General features: G+C 32.4%; 1 protein-coding gene across 1 annotated transcript in view; it reads left to right on the plus strand.

The window, feature by feature from the left end:
* ham (hamlet) overlaps nucleotides 1-16,529 on the plus strand; it is a 242,068-nt gene extending 225,539 nt beyond the window's left edge. The window contains exons 7-9 of the mRNA XM_089635989.1: nucleotides 12,874-13,030; nucleotides 13,493-13,663; nucleotides 13,750-16,529. Coding sequence (XP_089492115.1) covers nucleotides 12,874-13,030; nucleotides 13,493-13,663; nucleotides 13,750-15,792 — 2,371 coding nt within the window. The 3' untranslated portion in view covers nucleotides 15,793-16,529. The remainder of the gene's footprint in view (nucleotides 1-12,873; nucleotides 13,031-13,492; nucleotides 13,664-13,749) is intronic.
* Nucleotides 16,530-22,200: the final 5,671 nt, after the last annotated feature.

The following is a 22,200-nucleotide window of genomic DNA, read 5'->3' on the forward strand; positions in this document are numbered from 1 at the left end:
TTTTTCTTTAATTAAAAAAATTCTCAGGCTTCTCAAAAATATTGTTGGTTAACAAGTTTTCTTCGTCTTTCACACCTTTAATGCGCTCAGTGCAGTCTTAAAATACTTAAAACAAACTCCAAAAAATTATATTTCTTATAATATATTTTTTCAATGATATTTAATCTCTTCTTGGAATTGTGAATATTAAATATATCTAAGTAACAAACCATCACACTCTGTTTCCCCGAAGATGAAAAACTCGGTCTTGGCAAACACTCCTTTCTTATTATTTTTTATGATAAACTAATGTTTATAAGACAAGGTTTTATGCATTGCACAAAGGATAATAATTTATTATAAGCAATAATTAGTCTCCTGTAATATTAATACAAATTGAAAATATCTCCCGAGTAAAAATAAATGCCTTCGACGGGAATTGAACCCGCGCCTTCTGATGTCCGGTCAGACGCTCTAGACCACTGAGCCACGTCGGCTTATTTCCAACACGCCAAATAATTCAATATGTACTAGTACTTCAATCAACAATTACTGCTTATTATGTCGTATTTATTTTTACTCGGGAGATATTTTCGATTTGTATTAATATTACAGGCGACTCATTATTGCTTATAATAATTTATTACTCCTTTCTTCATTCACTTTCATACATCGTGTCGTTCTTCTCCTTCTGTTATTCTGACTCTTGACATGGCCCGAATCAAGTATTTGGTTCATTTTTATTTTTGTATTTTATTCATATGTTTATTCATATTTTTTGTTACAATATGTATTTAACAAAACTGAGTATATTTGAGTAGTGTGATTGTAAAAGATCATTATGCATTTTTTACATTTGATCATGCGATGTCTTCGTCTAGCGTCCCCGACATCTTCTAAGATTCAAATTCGCGTCATATAATCTCCTTAGACTCTTTTCTTTGGTCATCCGCTTTACACGCCCAAACCATCGAACCGTCTCTTTTTTAATCATGCTCATTACGATTCCATCAGCCATGTATTTTTGGCGAATCTTCATATTTTCAGACCGTCGTACATATTTTATCCCTCGTATGATGTATCCCATTACCTTAGCATTCATTCTACTTTTATCCTTACTTTGCCAGTTCCATTTCTCACTGTCATATATCAGGGATGGTAGTGGCAATCCATTGTGGACAGCAAGTTTAGCTTCTTTGGACATTTTTGTTGTTGATGCTATTATTTAAAGATTTCCTTATATACGCTCTCACATCTGTAGATCTTATTACCACATCACTAAATACTTAACCGTATTAAGGTACAAAGTCTAAATCATTGTGGTTACAGATTTTTTATTTCAGCACTTCATGAATATTTTTTGGTTCGTTGATTTGGAAAATATATTTCTTATATATTTACGCTTACAAAATAAAATATCTTTACATAAAAGAGAGTAAGATGAAACACCATCTTTACTGAGTCACATCCTATTATTGGGTTTAAAAACATTCTTTGTTGGGTTTTTAGTACTACACCGTTTTTTTAAGAAACGCTACTGATCTTCAAATCTCTCTTGGTCTATATTATCTTCGGTGCGATCTTTCACGTGCAATCTTAGTCGGAACAGGCGGTGAATGTCTTCATTAATCTTGTGTCGATGGTAAATTTACGAGATAATAATAAAAAACTGTTTATTTCTTAATTTATTGCGAAAAACTAAACAGTTTTGCTTAAGAAATAGGCAAAGCTTAGTAAAACTAAATTGGAAATTTATCATAAAGAATTAAAGTTTTTACCAAGATGACAACTCACGATTGATTGACACAACTAACAATCTATAAGTATTTTTCTTGTAGCACGATTTAGTTCTTGTTTGACTTTTTATAAAGTTTTCCAAAACAGAAGAGTATTTTATTCAATCGTTTTATGAAAAAGAACTGCCGATCAAAATGTTTATTTATTGTTGACATTCGTTATCACAGCTATTACTTGCAAAAATATATTGAAGATCCATGAAACCACCTTTAACGGCCTCTATGGTCGAGAGGTAAGGCTTTCGATTAGCAAGCCGGAGATTGTGGGTTCAAATCCTGGCTTGTGCAAGTAAATTTTATTTGATTAATTTGTGTTATTTCACAATTTACTCATTTAAATAATATTTAATATATTTGCGGCAAGTTCCGGAATGGAATAAATCTTACACCAGTATGGGACCTGGTGTAAGACCACCATTCAGAACTGAAACGATGCCTGAAATGGCTTTAGCCGTGTTTGGTGACCAGGTATAAGGAGAATAGTGTATACCTGGTGGAATAGGCAGGTACTTATCTACCTTCTTCTCCCCAACTTTCTCTTCTCCATCTCCTTTCCCGGCCCACTACCTTCAGCCTCACAACATACTTCAGTTGGTGATGACATAGTATCACTGGCTCCAGGCGGTTAGGAGCAGTAGAGACTCTTGTACGAGTTAACATGAAAAATAAAAATAAAACTTTATAATCTAAAATTGCACCCCACTTATTATTGACCGAAAAAAAACGAACCCCTAATTTGTCTGTTAAAGTTGAATCTTTATCCAATAATTTCATTACAAAAATGTTTTTGTATTAAAATAATGCAATATTGTGAAATTCTGACTAAAAAGTAACCGCCCACCTCTGTTGCACATTCCCAAAAAGCCGCCTCGTATGGCTAGGCATGGCGTGATTGACATCATCCGTTTATGCGATAAACTTATTGCTTTTACGAACCGTTATAAAGTTTTTATTTATATCATTAATTTTGACACATTACTGCGTAGGACGGCAGTCAAAAGACACATAAAAAGTACACTATCGTAGTCCGAAATCTCTGTTTATTTAAATGAAATAAAAACATGAATATTAATAGGGAAAATAGCCGTACAGTTCGTCCTTCTAAAATGGTCGGATTAAATCGATTGATCTAAATAAATTATGCTTATAAATGCGATTGCAACACATGCGGCTTCGAATCCAAATTCCGATCGTTTGGAGTCATTTTATAGACGTTAGAACCCGCTTCTGTGCTGCATTTGATTAATGTTGCCGAGGAAAGGAAATTAAATAAATAAAAATAAAGTATTAATGATCTCAAAGACTTTAATTGATGTGGTGTATTAACATAAGCGTTTCATCACTGTCAATAGATGTTGCGCCAAAGGAAATTATATCGTATGATATCGAGTCGCGGTGAAATGAGGCATCCGAAAAAGATTTTTTTATAATGTTTATATCCTTAATGATATCCGTGCTACGAATTTTAATGTTAAAGTAATTATGCAGATAATTTAACATCATTAATTTATTTAATTTTTCTTTCGTTGTAGAACTAATAAATAACAAATAAGTGGTTTGTGTTTTGTGACTTGTTACATCGTACTTATTATCAAAAAATATCCCACTTAAATCACAAATAGTTTACGGAGAAAACTTACTAAAATATGTTAATTTTGTTAATTCTTATTAAAAACTGGAATGCAGGCCATTAACCAATGAATTGACAGAGTTTCTAACAAATTATCACAAAATCGAATGTTTTATGAGGACGGCGGAACACGTGTTCATACTTACTGATATTGTCGCATTCCATCATGATGTTTATCAGGAAAAAAGGACATGGGTGAACACGTGTTTCAATATATTCTGAATGTCCAATATTTTATCAGGAAATAGGCATTCTATCAATTTTTTTTAGGATCGTTTTCCTCCGTGTGGGTACAAAACTTATTTAAACACGGTTTCTAACAATGTAACGGATTCTACCAACTTAAATTACTTTCCGTTATTACTTCATTACCGCAAAAATATTTAAAGTTCGATGGCACACATTATCACACAATATCTCCATTATCATCATATTATGAATTCAAATGATTCTAAAGGTTTAATGATTTTGTTTTGACAAACTCATCGTGCTTTAGCGGGTTTCATGTGTCAATAGCAGATATTTTTGTATAAACACGTGTAATAATTATATAAGTACAAAATGAAAGCATTTTTTTAAACTTCAACTCAAACAAATTACAAAGCATTTGTGGTTCAGATAACCTTAGGCTCACTTAATAAATTCTTAATGTAACGTTATTAATTATTTTAATGAACACAGTAATTAAATATTAGGTTGCAATTAATTACACACTTCTCACTAGAGCCGGGATGAGATATTTGGCACCTGGGGCAACCGAAAATGCGAAAACTATTTTTTTTTACCGAACAATCTTTTTGAATTTCTTCAACGTACATAGATTCCTCCCATTTCAGATTTACTCTACGTAAAGGGAACAGTTGTTTTGCATGCCGAAGAGCTCTAAGGCATTTTAAACTGGGCCAGAATTAAAAAAAGCCTTGAGTGAGAGTGTGCCATGATGGGCGGTGGTGAAAAAGAACCATTTTAATGTTCATCAATCTTATATCGAGTAACAGGTAGACATAGAGGTTGCATACTGTTGATAAAACTAATGAGTTTCTCTAATTGCAAGAGTCTACTTAGCAGCATTTCAAAATATCCAAGGCATAAATAAAAAAATAAAACTATTTTATGTTATATTTATATTTCGAAATAATACAAGTATCATAATTTGTTTGACTTATGTGAAAAAATTGTACTTTCGTTTGCGGTGACATTATATTTTAAAAAAGGTGCGTATTTAAGTTTTGTAAAAACCAAAAAAGCTTTGATTTTTTTTATAACTCGTTATTTGCGAATTAGAGAAAATATTTTAATTTCATCTGAATTGCATTAATGTTTGTCAATCTGCATATTATTTTGAATTCAAAGTTAATGCATAATTTCAAAAGCTAGCTAGAATTCAATCAAAATGTATCCAACGAGGACCTACGCAACAAGAAATTAGGCGAGATTGCAATAGATTATTCATATAAACCACTCGAGCTATGCCTTGAGCATGTTTCATCTACAAGAATAATTTAAATAGATAGACACAAAAAACTAAGAAGTAGGTATAGATTAAACTGAGTGGTATGAAGGTGAGTAACTAAATCAACAAAATTGATTGATGAAAATTAATTAGAATTTATGTACCCACACGATGACATCGATCTAGTTTGTTAAATGCAGTGTTGTAGTGAATGATCGGCAGCCCCCGGCAATAGCCCTGCTGAGATCCACGTAACTCATAATAATAATATATCTATTCGTAGTTTGTCTTATATCACCACAAATATAGGTAAAAGGCATAAAAATTGCTTGGCGAACGGAGTCTAGAAAGCGATAAAGCCGTAAAATGTTTTTTTTTTTTTAAGTTTCTTAAGGTCGATCTACACACAACGAATTGCATGCGCAATCAGTTTGTGCAAAATTTAGCACAAAAATCACAGTACACTGTGCGACGTCCATGTGACATGAACTTGAATACGCAAATAGTGTGTGCAAAAGTCGCAATCGTTATTTGAAATGTATGCAAGCAGTTTTCGTGGTGAAACGTTTTGCAGTCTTAACATGGTTGCTTGTGGAAAATAGAGTTGATGTAAGTACGATTGAGCGTATAGACGGACCTTAATATATTATGAGTTTATGACACGTTATTTTATGTACGTTACATTATATGAAAATATTTTTTGTGTATTCAAATTGTAAACTGATTATATATTCCATCAACCCTGTAGATATTGAAAATTAGATCATCCTAGGTTAATATATGATATATTTTTGGCAACGCCAATGTCGAGAAGACAAGGAAATCATTTGAAGACTTTCGTCACTAAACATGCCAAATTTTATCTATGTAGATCACATAAATATTTATTGCGCAAAAATATTGTATTATATCCGTACAACGCAAAAGCCCAATGAACACAGGCGTTGTGATGAATGTAATATAATAACCTTCAGGCAAATCAAATGGAATAAAAAAATAATTCGGTATAACTTCAAAATACGTAATTTTGTTATGTTTGTATAAATTTTGTTCCTCTTCAATTCTCTTGTTCATATTGCAAGAACATGTTTTTTATAACGCTGAATCGGTACGAACCGTGATATTTTTATTTACATTAACTGTTTGTTTTGGTTATTAGTTAGGCTACTAACCTTTTTCAACATCTTGCAAATAAATTCGCTGTTTATTGTTGATATAGCTATTTCAGCATTTTCAAGGTTGCACGTGGTGCCTTACCTGAACCTTTATGTGGAATGCTGAAATATATTTTAGACTGAAACGTCACTCTATTTAAACTTTTATCCAAGGGCGTTTTGTAGAAATCGCATTATATTTTCCTACTATTGTAATACGTTAAAATACTTAACATAACATATCAGTGGGCGACAACATATCGGTGTACTCCCTCAATAATCCGCTACTCTAAAAACTGGGCAAGTGTCCAATTAGCATAAATAAAAAAAATTGAACTAGTAAGAAAATATTTTTTAATTTTATTAATTTATTGATAGCAGTATGGTATTGCCTTTGTAGTAATGAAAACTACATTTAAAAATATCTTTAGGTGTGTGTGTTTTTTTTACATTTTAGGAATGGGTTCCGTAATTACAAGAATGAGAATTTCTTCATCGCAGGCTGGTTATTTTCAAAATGTTTTTTTGAGACACATGCTCGTGTAATTTAAATAAAACTTATTTCCATTTCTTACTTATGAGAAAACCGATGATTATTTGACGCATTTTGAAATATTTGTCAAAAATCTAATAACTGTAATGTTTTTGTCTGTAATCAGTATAGATGGCTGGTTTATGTTTATATATTATGTTTTACAACAAAAAATATAAGCAATATTTTTTTAAATTATTGCAAATAAAGGTATCGAACAATGACTGTAAAATTAGATAAATGGTAGATGTCTTTTTACCCAACAAATATTCAAAATTCAGGGATATTTCTGCAGTTCAGGGATATTTCTGCAACTCAAAATAACGATTTTCGCACAAGTGGTTCTTTTGAATAACGTGAGCGATATTTTGATTATAAATTACTGCAGTTTATTTCTGGAAAAAAAGTTATAACTAATTAGGCGGTGATTACTATTTTGCGAAAAAATTCCACGGAATAATTAAAACTAATAAATAAATAAAGGAGCAGTACAAAACGAGGTAATTAATAATAATCGCGGATGTCAATTTGTTTGGTCATTAATAAATTAACGTTTAATCTCTCCTCTCCACTAAAGGATACTAGTACGTAGTTATTTGGGGGCAACATTTAAAATTAAGAATTGTTTGAAATAACCAGTTTTTTCCATCTGACTGGTATCTCGTATGCTGGACTCTGTTTAGAGTAAATGTTCTCATGGTTTTGTTTTCTAGAGCCGCGATAATAAATTCGTTTGAAATGCTAATTTATTTAGCCCACCTCATCAAATCAGAAGTCTTATGAAGCGACCGATTGGAATCGCTTCCGTGTTATATTTACGGTGAACTCCGTTGATTTATTTGTAACCAGATCATTTCTCGCGTATGTTCAGCTTCAAACAAAAGTCGTGCACTTTTGTAAACAGCCAATGTAATTTTCTTAACAAGATATAAAATTTGCACATCACTATAGATTTAGAATATTATATCTTCATAGAAACTTTAAAAAAAAGTTTTAAGATACGTAGAAAATTTTGATACTTTACGTTAGGCTAAGAATAATTATCTCTTTGAATGAAAAGGTTATTTTTGTAACTAAACCTATATTTAATTTAAAGGGCCTCTGATTATTTCTTGTAGTGCTTTTGAATTGGAACATACTTGACCTGTTCTCTATGATTGATGGTCTTTCATAATGGTTTAATCTGTAGAGCACAGGTATCAGGTGGTAAAGCGTAGCTTGTTCTACTGATATTTCAATGGAAGATGCTCCGCGTCATTGACCTTTTTGTACCGGAGAATAGTCGGAAAACATACCAAACGTGCGCCTAACGTTTGTACACAGTTGAAACTGGTCACATCAAAACGGGTAGTTTCTACGACTCGTTCTGAGTTCAACAGCTCGGCTATGGAATACCTTACCGGCCACCGTGTTTTCTTCCTCCAACAAAATAGGTCTCTTCAATACACACGAAGATGACATGGAAAATTATTATGATATCCCAATCATATCCCCAGAGTCAAAGTTCTTACTCCTAATTTACGTTAGTCGTCAAGGTAATTACTAAATAAATTACAGACTCGACAGAATTCAGAGCTAAACATAAAACTTACCCTTTTAGACAGTCATATGGATAAAGTCAGAAACCTTTTACAGTCCGCAACATTTAAAATAACTAAATATGTAAAAAATTTAAGCAACTAAGAATTTGTAAACTTTTTAAGATCGGGAACAACTTTTTCTTTTTAACTTATTTTCAAAGGTTATACCCATCAATGAAATATATCATTGAAGAAGATTTAAATTATCATTTAAAAAGATAGATGCCTAAAATATGGAAAAAATAGTTGCAAGATGATATTGTTAATTCTGAATGTGGAATATGAAATTTAATAAATAGGTCCCAAAGGTTAAGTTGGTTAAGACGCCTGTCCCGGTAAGACATGAGATTCTGGGTTCGGTTCCTAGTTGTGAAAATTATCTTTTTATTTTTCTGTGTCTTGTTCTGTTTCATATTTCGTTAAGATTAATTAGTATTTTCTTCTTTTATGTATTAATAAATCTTTTCATAAAAATTCTCCGATCTTTTAAAAGAAATGTAAACTCTACTTTTGCCAGTAATCTTTTAAAAAATATAAACTCTACTTTTGCCAGTTAACTTCTAATAAATATAAACTCTATTTTGCCAGTAATCTTCTAATAAATATAAACTATACTTTTGCCAGTAATCTTTGAATAAATATAAACTCTACTTTTGCCAGTAATCTTCTAGTAAATATAAACTCTACTTTTGCCAGTAGTCTTCTAATAAATATAAACTCTACTTTTGCCAGTAATCTTTTAGTAAATATAAACTCTAGTTTTGCCAGTAATCTTCTAGTAAATATAAAATCTACTTTTGCCAGTAGTCTTCTAATAAATATACACTCTACTTCTGCCAGTAATCTTCTAATAATGTAATATCAATAGTAATGGACGGTAAAATAGCACATGTAGAATCAATGTCAAGTGTTTTTACTATGGTGTCCTCTGGGTGCAAAGTCGAAAACTTTTTAATGGACGTGTGTTTATTTGAAGTGACCTGCCAGGTAAGTATATTTTTCTGTATCTGTCGATAAATAATAAAATCAGACAGAACCTATTAAATGTGTTTAAAACTTTTGTCCGCCATGTATAAAGTGATATCTGGAACATACCAGCTTATAAGTCAAACAAATGGTCGGTGAATATTCGTAATTTGACGATTCAGGCTATTTTCTAAAAAAAGATATGGGCTTCGTTGATATCCAACTTGTTAAGTTAGAATATCGTATTCAGCTTTGAGTTATTGACGTCAGACGCTGGCAGAAGGCGTTATTTATGAGTCCAAAGCGGTTGATCTTAGATCCAGTATTATAATTAAAAAGAAGATCAAGAAATTATTGTATTTTATTAATGTATGTTTCTGTTTAGATAAAGCCTGATGGATATGCATTCATTTTACATCGGATCAATACACGTTTCATCTGATTTTATCTCATATATAGTATCATTAAATATCGAAGCAATTCAAAACAAATTCTTAAAATATTTTTTTACCGTTAATTTGTAAGATTTAATGATTATGTAGAAGCATAATATATATATATATATTTTTTTTTTCATTGAGTGTACGAAGGTATTACAATATTCAATACAATATTCATGTACAAATTAATCAACAATAATGTACGTATGCGCGGTCCACATGTTACTTCATTTGTCCTATTCATAGTGAATTTATGTAAAAAAAAACTATAAATGAAATGTTCAACTCTCGACCTCTTCAATTGCGAGTTGAATAAATATAAAAAAGTACGTGAAACATGATAAAAACCATTTATTTTGTTTAAACAATTATAAAATCAATTGTTTATTTCCCAAAGATTAATAAATAAATAACTATTTCTCTTATAATTGTATTTTACGTCCGTTGGGTCGTAGTAGGACTGGATTAAACTCTTTTATCTCAACAAGTATTGTTAATCTAGATTGGCGCAACGTGAAAGAAAAATCCCTTTCCGATGACCACGAGAAATCTTTCGCTTTGGGTGGTCTGCTTGACAGATAAGTCACTGTTTTGTTTTTAATTAAACAAGACCGGTAATGCGTGGCAATTATTTACAGGAAGATCTCGCAGTCAGCTGGGTGCATCTCGAGATGAAATACGATTTCAGACCAAGAAACCTCCGCAATTGCGTATATTTTCATGTGAGGTGCAGGGTAATGAAAAATGACGATAGTTCTGGCAATAACGATGAATATTGTAAATTTTCATATATTTTTTTGAAATATTTTGTGTAGTACTGCCATTGAAGAATTAGATAATAATAATAAATCTAAACGTAACTTGAAACAGAAAAGACATAGAAAATAATAATGGGAAACGGTCCCAAATAACTGGGGATCGAACACAGGACTTCTGTTTTACCGGGACAATACTCAAACAACTGAGCTACTGATAGCTGATTATTTCCGGTATTTTTATCGATATCGTATTTCAATCTAGATTACCAATTCCATCCACTCTTAATAATTAAAAAAAGTATTTATAAATAATTCAATTTTTTGTCTGCTACGTTTTTTGTACAATTGCAAAATTTTAGCCGAATATATTTGTAACCTAGATTTTGTGTCTCGGATATGTGTATTCGATTTTAATTTATATTTGTTTGGTTTTTGAATCATTTAGATGTACGCAAATTTTTTCATACATCTAGTAGGAAAATATAAAAAATACAAAAAATAACAATTACATTTTAAGAGAAAAAGATAAATACACAAAATAATATTATATAAGATATTTAGGTGACTAAAATAATATTAGTGAGTATGTTCAACAATCAATTTTTTTTTACATATCTACCTATAAAGCACATGTCCTACGAAAAGTGCTAAGGCTTGGGACAACTATTGACTTTTTCTGCAAGAATGAATAATCTGTTTAATGGAACATCAATGTAATATTTTAATCATTGAAGAAGAAAATATAAATGAAACAGAAAATAAAACAATACACGAAACGACATACATCAATACGATACTTTCCCCTCGTCTATTGGACCCTTAGGGTTGATATCGGCGCCTCCAATTTTTACCTCGTTTCGTTATGAAAAATACTTCCTCTCAGTATTACTTCGGTGAGATATTTTCCTTCTGAAATGAAAGAGAATAAAATAAGTTAAAAACTCTCCAAAACAGAGCAATGGGAATAATACTGTGGCGAAACAGATTTTCAATAGTAACTAAATTGTTAGTGATGATAAATCGGCCAACATTAAATAATAAATATTAAATAAAATAATAAACAACTTTTACCAACAATATATACAAAAAGTACATTCACAGATAAACATAACACGAGGATGTGCAATAGAAATCAAACCACCAAAAACATTTCTTTCTACAAAGGGATGAAATGTTATCATGCGCTGCCGGAAATCATAAAAACTACACCAATTAATTAATTCAAAATTAATTAATTGTATGAATCACATCAAGCGAGAAAAAATAATATTGTAAATGCCGCGTTGCGATACATTCTTCTCTAGCCAAAGTTTCGGACAATATTACAGTGTTCATCATCACCTGCCCTGGTGTATAATCTCAGAAATTCATTTGAAACATCAAAGTGCATCATTTCCAATTCATCTGAAGGTGGTTTGGTCTGCCCTGAGACGATTCGACATTTCGATAGCGTTTCGTATTTTACAAGTGACCGGTCGTCCGCCCTCTTGGCCCGCGCTCATCAATTCCGTGTCTGTGTTTAAAGCTCGCTGCGTGAGAATGCAACACTTCACGTCGGATGTGAAAAAAACTCACCGCGATACAGCATCTACGGAAATGAGAAGCTCCACCAATTATGGTGTAGTAATTAATGTATTTTAATTACATTAGTAAATAGACAAAAAGTTTTTTAGAGGAAAAAACATAACCGACAGTATTTTTTAAATTTATTGATTTTTTATTAATAAAACTTTTAAACACAACATAATAATAAGGTTTAACAATTATTTAGTTTGTATCATCTGATTTATAATGCACTTCCATTAAAAGCATTTGCTCGTGAATTGGAAGAGGTTAGAAGATAGATCGATAAATAAATGTTATGCATCTGATGTTCTCTACATATGTAGATAGTAAGAAGTTTCATTTATGCAGAGAAACATAAGATATATTCTAGAGAGTTTGAATCATCAAACAGGCTAATTTCGGCTGTCTGTGATGTGCGTTATTCCTCCGTGAAATTATTCACGTTAGAACATTTAAATGAACTCAAATTAGCTTCAAATTTAATTGTCAAAATTGGAACTGTTTGCAAGAAGAATAATTTAGTTCACTTCATAATTTACCTACCTATAGATACTATAATATTAAAACAGAAAATTATTTTATTGGTCTTTTTAAAATTGCAATTATAGTGCAATAATAATAATCGGCAACCGAACATATCAGAAAACTTTCAAAAGTGGAATATAGTCATGAAAAGTGATGAAAAAGCAAACAAAAAAACTAGGTTAACTCGGTTTGGTTAGGTTTGTAGGTAAGGTTTTTGTCATCACTTTTAATAACTTTATAATAATAAAATATTTGTTTGTCGATAGGTTTATTGTTGATTACATATTTTTATATCATATTTGGTTTGATATTATGACAAAAAGGTCACTGCTCAGCTGTAAATGCAGCAGGTTTTCACAATTTCAGTCACTCTTCAATATTGTCGTTACGTATTGTCGCTGTTCTAATCTGTACTGGAATCTTGTAATCATGGCGAACGGAATCCTGCGGAAGTTGTTTAAAAATATAATAAGTTTTGTTGTCTCGTTTTCCAGATTGGACGAGCATTTGGTGAATGCCCATCGCTACACTGCGGGACAGCACCGCTGTGAGGCCTGTCCTCGTTCCTTTTCCTTCAGACCGGGTCTGATCAGACATCGCACCAGCGCGCACCCGGACCTAAGACGCTACTCCTGCGAGAATTGCCCCAAGGTTGGTACTAATTTTCAAATTACGAAGAAAGGACTTATACTCGTAAGCTTTAAAACTGAATGATATTCTCTCTTCATTCGAACTTTATCCGGCAGTGAATCAACAGTTACGGTCTAAAAAAGATCAGTGGTGATAATAAATAAACAAACTAGCCTTTACATTAATATGATATGCATACATTTTTTTCTAACTATTCCCCCAGAGTAATTCATTGAAAGTTTAGTATATTTGATAAGAATAATACGATTTTATTTTTACTATGTCTTTACCTTGATTGGCTGTTTGATGTCAATCACATTTTCTGGTAGGTACGCAGCACTTAATACAACTTAATTTTAATTACCTACCTCATCAACTATGTTAAATTGATGCGCAAATTTTAACAAGATTTCATTCCATTTAATTTAAATTTCCAATGCATTTTTTCTAACCATGAACTAAACAACATGTCTTTGATTCTAGATTTTCACTGATCCATCAAATCTCCAGCGTCATATTCGCACGCACCACGTCGGAGCTCGTTCCCACGCCTGCCCCGAGTGCGGGAAGACCTTCTCCTCTTCCAGTGGACTCAAGCAGCACTCACACATTCACTCTAGTGTCAAACCGTTCCAGTGCGAGGTGTGCTTCAAGGTGAGATCCATAACCAGTCCGTCCTAAAGCGAATGAATTAACGAGAAATTAATGTATGTTAAATAAATCGTATTTTCTGTTTTCAGGCCTACACGCAGTTCTCAAACCTGTGTCGCCATAAGCGCATGCACGCAGACTGCCGCATGCAGATCAAGTGCGGGAAATGCGGACAATCTTTCTCCACCGTCACATCGCTCTCCAAGCACAAGAGGTTCTGTGACTCCACCGGCCCCAGCCAAGCACAGAGCCACCCCGACAAGGTTTATCAGATGCCCCAGCTCCCCCAAGTTTCAAATATGCCGGTGAACAACCCATCGGGACAAAACCCATTCTCAATGTACAGGCCGCCGCAAGGACTACCATTCCCGTTTCCACCAAACTTTGGCCCGTATCCAGGACTATTTCATCACTCTGCTCCACCAGGATTCCTGACAAATCCTTTACTTTTCAACTCGCATCTAAACAGAAACCAATTAGCAATTGAATCCAATCACAACAGTGGAATGAATGAAAGGCCCGCATCTGTGGATAGCCAAAAACGTCATTCAGATTCAAATATGGATAGCATTGTACACAATTCGGAAAACAAGGATCGTAACATTCGAAACCACTCTGAGAAACTTTTCAATCCTAAGGATCGTTTTACTCCCCCGAGGCAACAGAGCTTTATAGCAAAAGTATCTCCCCCGACAGCCGAAGAGGCGAGTTCTCAATTTCGTCCTTCTCCAGCTCGCCCACCTCTGCGCTATGCTTCTGCTTGTATTTTCACTAACCCACGTGAAGTTATTGCTTCTAATACCAATCCTATTAAACCTCGACCCTCGATTACAGATATTATCCAAATGGATAGTGATTCAGGGTTTTCATCAATTCCAAAAGATTTCTCTCGGTCGGCTAAAAAATCTCCAAAACCAAAAATTATTGAGGAAGAAGATGAAATTATTACTAAGAAGACAATCGATTTGAAAAGACAAGGGGAAACAAACGGCGAACAGCCGTTAGATTTGAGTGTCACTCGAAAACGTCAAGGAAGCGAATCTTCAGATAGATTTGAAGACGATAATAATACGCACAAGAGTCCATCTGTTAGATCTTGTGAAACTCCAGAAACTCCAAAACATATTCACGATGAAATTCAAAATGTGAAAAGTCCAGAAAACGAAACGATAGATATTGACGTTGAAGAAATAAAACAGCCAACTTCTCCTAAGTCTTTGATCTTAGAGAAAATCTCCGCAAGCCCAGCAATGGCTTACCCTCGCCCTATCCATCCCATGTTCCTGGAAGCCATGTACCGGCCTGGAGGCTTTGCGGGTTTCGCAGGTCCTGGAGATAGGCTGCTCGGTCCCCCGCCTCCTCCATTTGGACCCCCAAGAGCGTTTCCTTTTTTAGGACCACTTCTGGGAGCAAACGGAGCAAATAGAAATAATTTTGACCTGCTTCGAGCTCCTCTCCCAAACTTTGCAACAAATAAATATCAAGATGTACTAATGGGTGGGAATCATGGTGGTAAACTAAAAGATCGGTATGCTTGTAAGTTTTGCGGAAAAGTATTCCCTAGGAGTGCTAACCTGACAAGACATTTGCGTACCCACACTGGGGAGCAGCCGTACAAATGTAAATATTGTGAGAGATCTTTTTCCATTTCCAGTAATTTACAACGCCATGTAAGGAACATCCACAATAAGGAAAAACCCTTCAAATGTACCCTGTGCGACAGATGTTTCGGTCAGCAGACAAACCTTGACCGTCACCTGAAGAAACACGAAGCCGATGAATCTGGAATGGGACCCATTGCTGATTCTCCCGGTAGTTCCAACGAAACCGAAAGGGAAGATGCCTATTTCGATGAAATTCGTTCTTTCATGGGAAAGGTGACCTACAGCGGGCAAGATCCATACCTGTCCTCTACAATCCCACTCCACTTATACAATCCACATCAGGGAAATGAACTGTCACAGAAAGACAACGACGAAGATTCGGAGAGTTTTGCCAGCGAAGACTTGAATCCAGAAATGCTGGGAAGAAATGGTGGACAATCGCTCAATCGTTTTGAAAGTATTCAAATTAAACAAGAAAAGGAAGAACTCTTGAATAACAATGATGCAATTATTGAGGTTTCTACTTAGCGCACAGCACTTGAGCACAGAGAACTCCAGAGGATATGACGAGATGGACCCGTACTATGGGAAAGTTAGTATTAAAATGATCAAGATTGAATCACAAATGAATTTATCCCTTGCTGCATTTCGCACGGCATAGTTTTGGTTAAGTAAAAAAGTTCCTAAAACGTTTTCTTATTGAATTTTACCCTGGTAATTTTAAGTGCAAAGAAACTATGTAATCTTAATATTGTGTAGATATTTTATTTCGACTAAATGTTAAGGTCAAACGACTATATAAATCTACTGAATTAATTGTACTTAAATAGTTTTGTGTATTGAACGCACTTAGATTAATTATCTCTTGTATTATAGCTTTTAAGGTTGAAAAAAGAGTTTAAGATTTTGATTTAATTTCTATGGGAATGTAAAACAACACCATTAGATGGATTTGTTTATTTGTGTGATAGTCAATTATAACCAAAGTTATATAAAATTGTAAAATATAGTGTTTTTTGTTGTCGTTAAAACTTTATTAAATGTATCTTAAATCGGATGAGCGAGAAAATGTAATTTAAAATTCTGAATTCTGTAAGTTAAATCATAGACAAAATTCCATAAATTTAGGCTTAAACGTGTTGTGATAACTGTTAATTTAAGGAAACCTTTTCTATGTAGCCACTTCAAGGAATGATCTATTAAGAGTTTAAGGCATTTCTATTAATTTTAATACTTAGCTTACACATTGTTTATTTGATTTTTCAAACTTCCCATAATTACTTATTTTTAACTTATATAAGTCAGAACTTAATGTAGTACTACTAATGTACAGTGTATATATATTTCGAAAGACTTAAATTACAGTAAGAGTACCTTTCCAAAACAAGAAAATTTTACAAATATCATTTTATCATAAATTTTTTTCGCAACTAAGGGTATTTACACAAAATATTAGTGCAAATTGTAAATAAAACATTGAAACACAAATCACATTACTAAACAGAAGTTAAAATGAACCAAATAAAGAAAATGCTAAAAACGTTTTGAAAACTTTGATTTTCATGAAACTGCAACATGCTGCATTATTTTTGCGGATTTAACACACACCTACTATAGATAATATATTTATTGTAATATTATTAGAGAATGAACCTACAAATCATGTATTTCATATCAGACATTTACATTCAAATCATGTCTTAAAAAAAATCTTATAATTCGTTATAGTTATAATTCACAATTAAATAAAAAATATTATAAACAATAATGCTTAGTATAATTTTTTCTCTTACTCTGAATTCAGCTAATGTACTGTTATTGTTACTACTATTATTAAGGTCGTCATTATAATATTATTATTATTATTGCCATTTAAACACAAACCACTTGAAAAATGTGAAAAATTATCAAAAAATAAATTAATATATGCATTCTACGAAAAGTTTTTTAAAATTTACCTTTTGTACTCACAATAAAAATTCTGCTATTAGGAATACCACAGAGAAATAATATCCATGAAGTGCCGATGGACATTGGTGTACAAATACAAATTACAAATTGAATACAAATTCGATATTTTATTTTCAAAATAATTTTCGATAGTTGTTACTGATTTAAAAGTACTATTTTTTTTAAGTCAAAATAAAATTTAGAGACATTTCGACGACCTCCGTGGTTGAGAGGTAAGACTCTCGAGCAATTCTAAGGTAGCGAGTTCGAAACCCGGCGATCAATATCGTCCATGGATCATTATTAAAAAATAAAAATCAGTTTCAGTTTTCAGTTTCATTGCCAATAAATACGCGTTTATTGAAATATTGTTCTTACTTTTCATTTAAGGTGATATTTTAATAATTAAAATAAAGCCCACGGAAAGATCGATTTCTCGTCCTGCTAGGGCAAAGTCGACCGTAGCTCCATCTAATACGACGAATATTTTTTTACACAACTTCATAACTTATGTCATTAAGATTCCCACTTTATTTTAGACATTTGATAGGGCAAATTCAACCGCAGGTCTGTCCAATACACAAGGGCCGCGCGTCGTATATTTTTGTGCACGGCTGCTTCACTTACGTCGTTAAGGTTCTGGCTTTATGATAAGATATTGTCTTTTCTGAATATAACAATATAAGTTAATCTACTATTATTTAACTTACCTCACTAGGTGCTGGTTAAAATTGTTCTGAGGTACTTGCATTTACAGTTGATAAAATAATATTTGGATGATTTGTATAGCGCCGTTTTTGTGCAAAATCACCTCAAAGGCGCAATTTAATTGATCTTCCCTACTTGCTACGCTAGCTCGGGCCGTGTTTGTATCAAGTCGTATGTCTTCATTTTGAGTATTTAAATAATAAATAAAAAAAAATAAAAAATGCGTATTATTATGAATACAGGAATAATGTCATATAAATAAATTTAAAAAAAGCAATCCAAGTAAATAAAATAGAAGCAATACAAGTAAAATTTTAACAAACGCGTTACATTATATCTAGTGATTTTAATTTTAACATAGTAAAAAAATATATATTTAACAAAAATAGTGCATGTACTGATTGTATCTGATGCTCCTGCCTAAAACATATAAACATTTAATTATTTTTCAAAACTTTAAAGAGAATATAATAAAAAACAAAATTGATGGAATTTACTATGTAACTAGCTAACCATTACGCCATTTCATGGGAGGGGTAAGCAGAGAGAACGGACCACGAAACAACTTTGTCTTGGCTCACACTCCTTGCCTCATTCACATTCATAAAAAATTCTCTTATACAAACTCTTCTTTTATTATGACTCTTGACATGGCCTTCCAGTATCTGATTTACATGGTCGTGCCATGTCTTTCTCGGACGTCCCCGATTTCTTCTACCGTTCACACTAAGGAAGTTAATGATTCAAAAATATGAAACATTTTTTGTTTGCACAGTAAACAGAAAAGTAACTTTAAAAATAATTCATCACAAGGAAGAGTTTTTTATAAACGTCCTTGGAAACAATTACTTAGACAATGACCTTTATCTTTATTTTATATTATGATTTGCCCCCAATTAAATTGCTTTTAGCTCTTCACGCAAATGCCAAATAGCGCCATTATCTTGTCGGCCTGAAATCAATAATGTGTCAATCAAAAATAATAATTCAAGAAAACAATAAAACATAGAATTGCTAAACGCCAAATATTAGCCAAAAGTTGAGTAGATTTTTATAATAAAAAAATTGTTTCAGAAATCAGTTCTTTTTTTTAGGTTTAATATTGAAAACTTTACCATAAACGTAAGAATGAAAGTCAGGATTGATCGTTATTATGGGTGTTGACCATAAGATGGGTCATTTTCTTTTCCCCAATTTCTACAGCAATTAGTTCCAGTGTATCTTTCTTCAGTCAAACAATTATTTTATTCTGGAAGCTTTTTGATTATTTTCTGCTAGACTCTATCAGCCATAGTAATTCACTTTTTAAGAGGGACTTTTTATGCTTGCTGTTTGAATCCACATTAGAACTTAGGAGCTAGGAAGATACGAAAACGTTGTCCAAACGATGTATTCATTTTTGGTACCATCACCCTTTGTTCTACGGTTATGTTTCAGGTGTTGCCGATTTTTTACGATAAGTATCGTATATATTTCTTCTATAAATGCTAAGTATAAAAATAATTTTGGTGTAAAGCAAATAATTTCTATATGTATTCGTATATAGTTTCCATGCAGGAATCGGTATGAAAAAAAACGTAATGTAAAACACCGATCACTCATAAGTATGAACTTTGTTTTCGTAACATGTCACCTTAATGCTCTCTTGTCTTCAATTTTGTTATGAGATCAATAAAAGACATGGGCACCATCAACCAATTATATCGATGGTCGGCACCCATTATGTCGGCAAATAAGAGCAATGATACGTTACATAAAAGATGTAAGTTAACCTAAGGTCAACTGTGAAGTAATGTGATTACGAAGAGTAGTAATTGGGCCAATAGTTCATTGGTCATCGGATTAACAATACGATTTGAGAATCAATCATTTTCCAAACAATAAATGATCTTAAGAATTTGGAAATACTTTTGTTATCGTAATGAAATAATTATTCTCCGAGTGATTTATGTTAGCTGGAGAATAAGTGGAATCCTTCATCTTCAATTAAGGCTTGGAATTGGAACAATCAGGTGTTGTAGTAAAGGAGCATTATTAGAATAATAAGCGATTATTTGTACCGAAGGATGAAGACTAATGAATTAGAAAGTGAGCATGTTTATAAGTTTCAATAAAATTTCCATTATACTTTATGCGATTGTCATGGTTCGATGATAACTTCTCAAAATGACAATTCAACACACGTATAAAAAGTGCTATAGAGTTATGAAAAGTGATGAAACAAAAACTAGGTTAAATAGTTTATTTTTTTTATTTTTTATTTTTTTTTTTTTTATTTATTAAATTTAATATAATTACATGTAATACAATATAAGATATGGGTAGTCCCACAAAGCTGTGACAATCAGCTTGTCTGTAGGTTCTACCATTTAATGTTATAACATAATACACATTAGCTTAAGTTTAAATATTAATACCAAATATAATGTTTAGGATAGATAAACGTTTTGTTCATTTATTAACCACTTTTTTGTCAGTTTAGGGCAAGGTTCCTCATTATTTTTCAAGTTAAAGTTTTCGTTAAATTTGTTATAAATCACAGGTATCAAATAGTCAAGTGTTCTGCTACCATACTTATTTGATATTAGTGGAATTTTTAGGCCTTTTTTTTCAGTAAATCTTGTTTTGTGACTATGCACCAATGGCTTTTTGTACGCATTTTACATATGTAACCTATTACGTATATAATTAGTATAGCATAGTTACATAGACCTGTCAGTGGTTGAGTGGGCATAGCGCTTGGGTCTCACCCGAGCGTCGCGTGTTCGATTCCTCGGCTGGCTAAGTCCTCCATCACAACACAAGCAACATTTTCGGCTTTCTGTGGTGGTAGTAGGAGATTTTCAAACATTGTTGGGTTATTCCTAACCCGGGAATGTTTGTTTTTCTTTAAAAAAAAAATGTAACCTATTTAACCTAGTTTTTGATTCATCACTTTTCATAACTTTGTAGCAATTTTTATACGTGTGTTGAATTGTCATTTTGATGAGTTATCCGGTCACCGATTGTCAGAAATGCAATGAATACAACAGAACGATTTTCAAACGAAAAACTAATTTCCTGAACTATGAAATTGAATAAGTGGAGTTACCGATTAATTTATTACTTATGTAACTACCCACCGATTTAAATATAATACTTTTATTATTTTTACGACTTTATGTCCGGGTTAAATCTTCCCCACAAGAAAAACTAAACCCTTCCACACACTTTTTCACAAATTATCATCTAGTCTATCCACATTATGCAAGTGCATGATGTAAGCATAATAAATACAAAATAATACAGAAACAACACGTCAAATCACCAGAGATCAAATGGGAAAATAATTCACCGACTTCAGATATTTTCATATCTGGAGTGTTCGGCTCTGTAGAACTTCTAATTGGACGTATAAATCCTACTGATCCCTCAATATAAATATTTAAAAATCTTTCGGAATCCTACATGCATTTAAAATGACTGATTTTTGCATTTTTATCTATAAATTCTTCGACAGATAATAATAATAATAATAATAATTCTAATACGCCTAAATTTTGAATGAGAGAGAGTATCATGCCAGTAGCCGAAATAACAAATGGTAATATTTTTATTGTCTGAGAATGCCAAATTCTTTTAATTTCATTTATTGTAGAAAGCAATCACTTTGTGGTTTGACATATTTAATAAAATAAAATATTTTTTGTTTTAAAACCACGATATTTATTAATTTAAGAACCGACCGGTTTCGCTTTACTTAAGCATCATCAGGGTACAAATTAATACTAAACAAGAAGTACATAATGTGTGTATATATATAACAAAATATAGAGGGAGACAACATGATACAAATATAAGCAACACAAAGACGGTCATAAAATACATTAACATAAGTGCACAAGTAATGGAAAAACCGCTAGATAATTATGTAGACTAATGGGTTATATCAATAAATCGGGAGAAACAAAGCATCAACTGGCATGGTGGTAAGGAGGTAAGGAGAACTGGGATTTTTTTATGGGTTTATTGGAAACAGACCTAATATTGGACTACTTGATATGTCTAATTGATTATTAAGTATCTGACTTTTGGTTTGGACTACCAGTCCTCTGATTGCTGATATATTCATGGATAACTTAGAAAGTAAAATTTTATCTAGTTCCTCACATCTTATTAAAAATGTCTTGTACTGGAAAAGATACGTTGATGATGTTTTGTGTATATGGACAGGGACTAAGCGTCAACTGAATTCCTTCCTCAAACTTATAAACTCTTTTCATAATAAGATTAAATTCA

This window comes from Hesperophylax consimilis, chromosome 1 (assembly GCF_061612785.1).
Source record: "Hesperophylax consimilis isolate HC1 chromosome 1, BYU_Hcon_1.0, whole genome shotgun sequence".
Taxonomy (NCBI): Eukaryota; Metazoa; Arthropoda; class Insecta; order Trichoptera; family Limnephilidae; genus Hesperophylax; species Hesperophylax consimilis.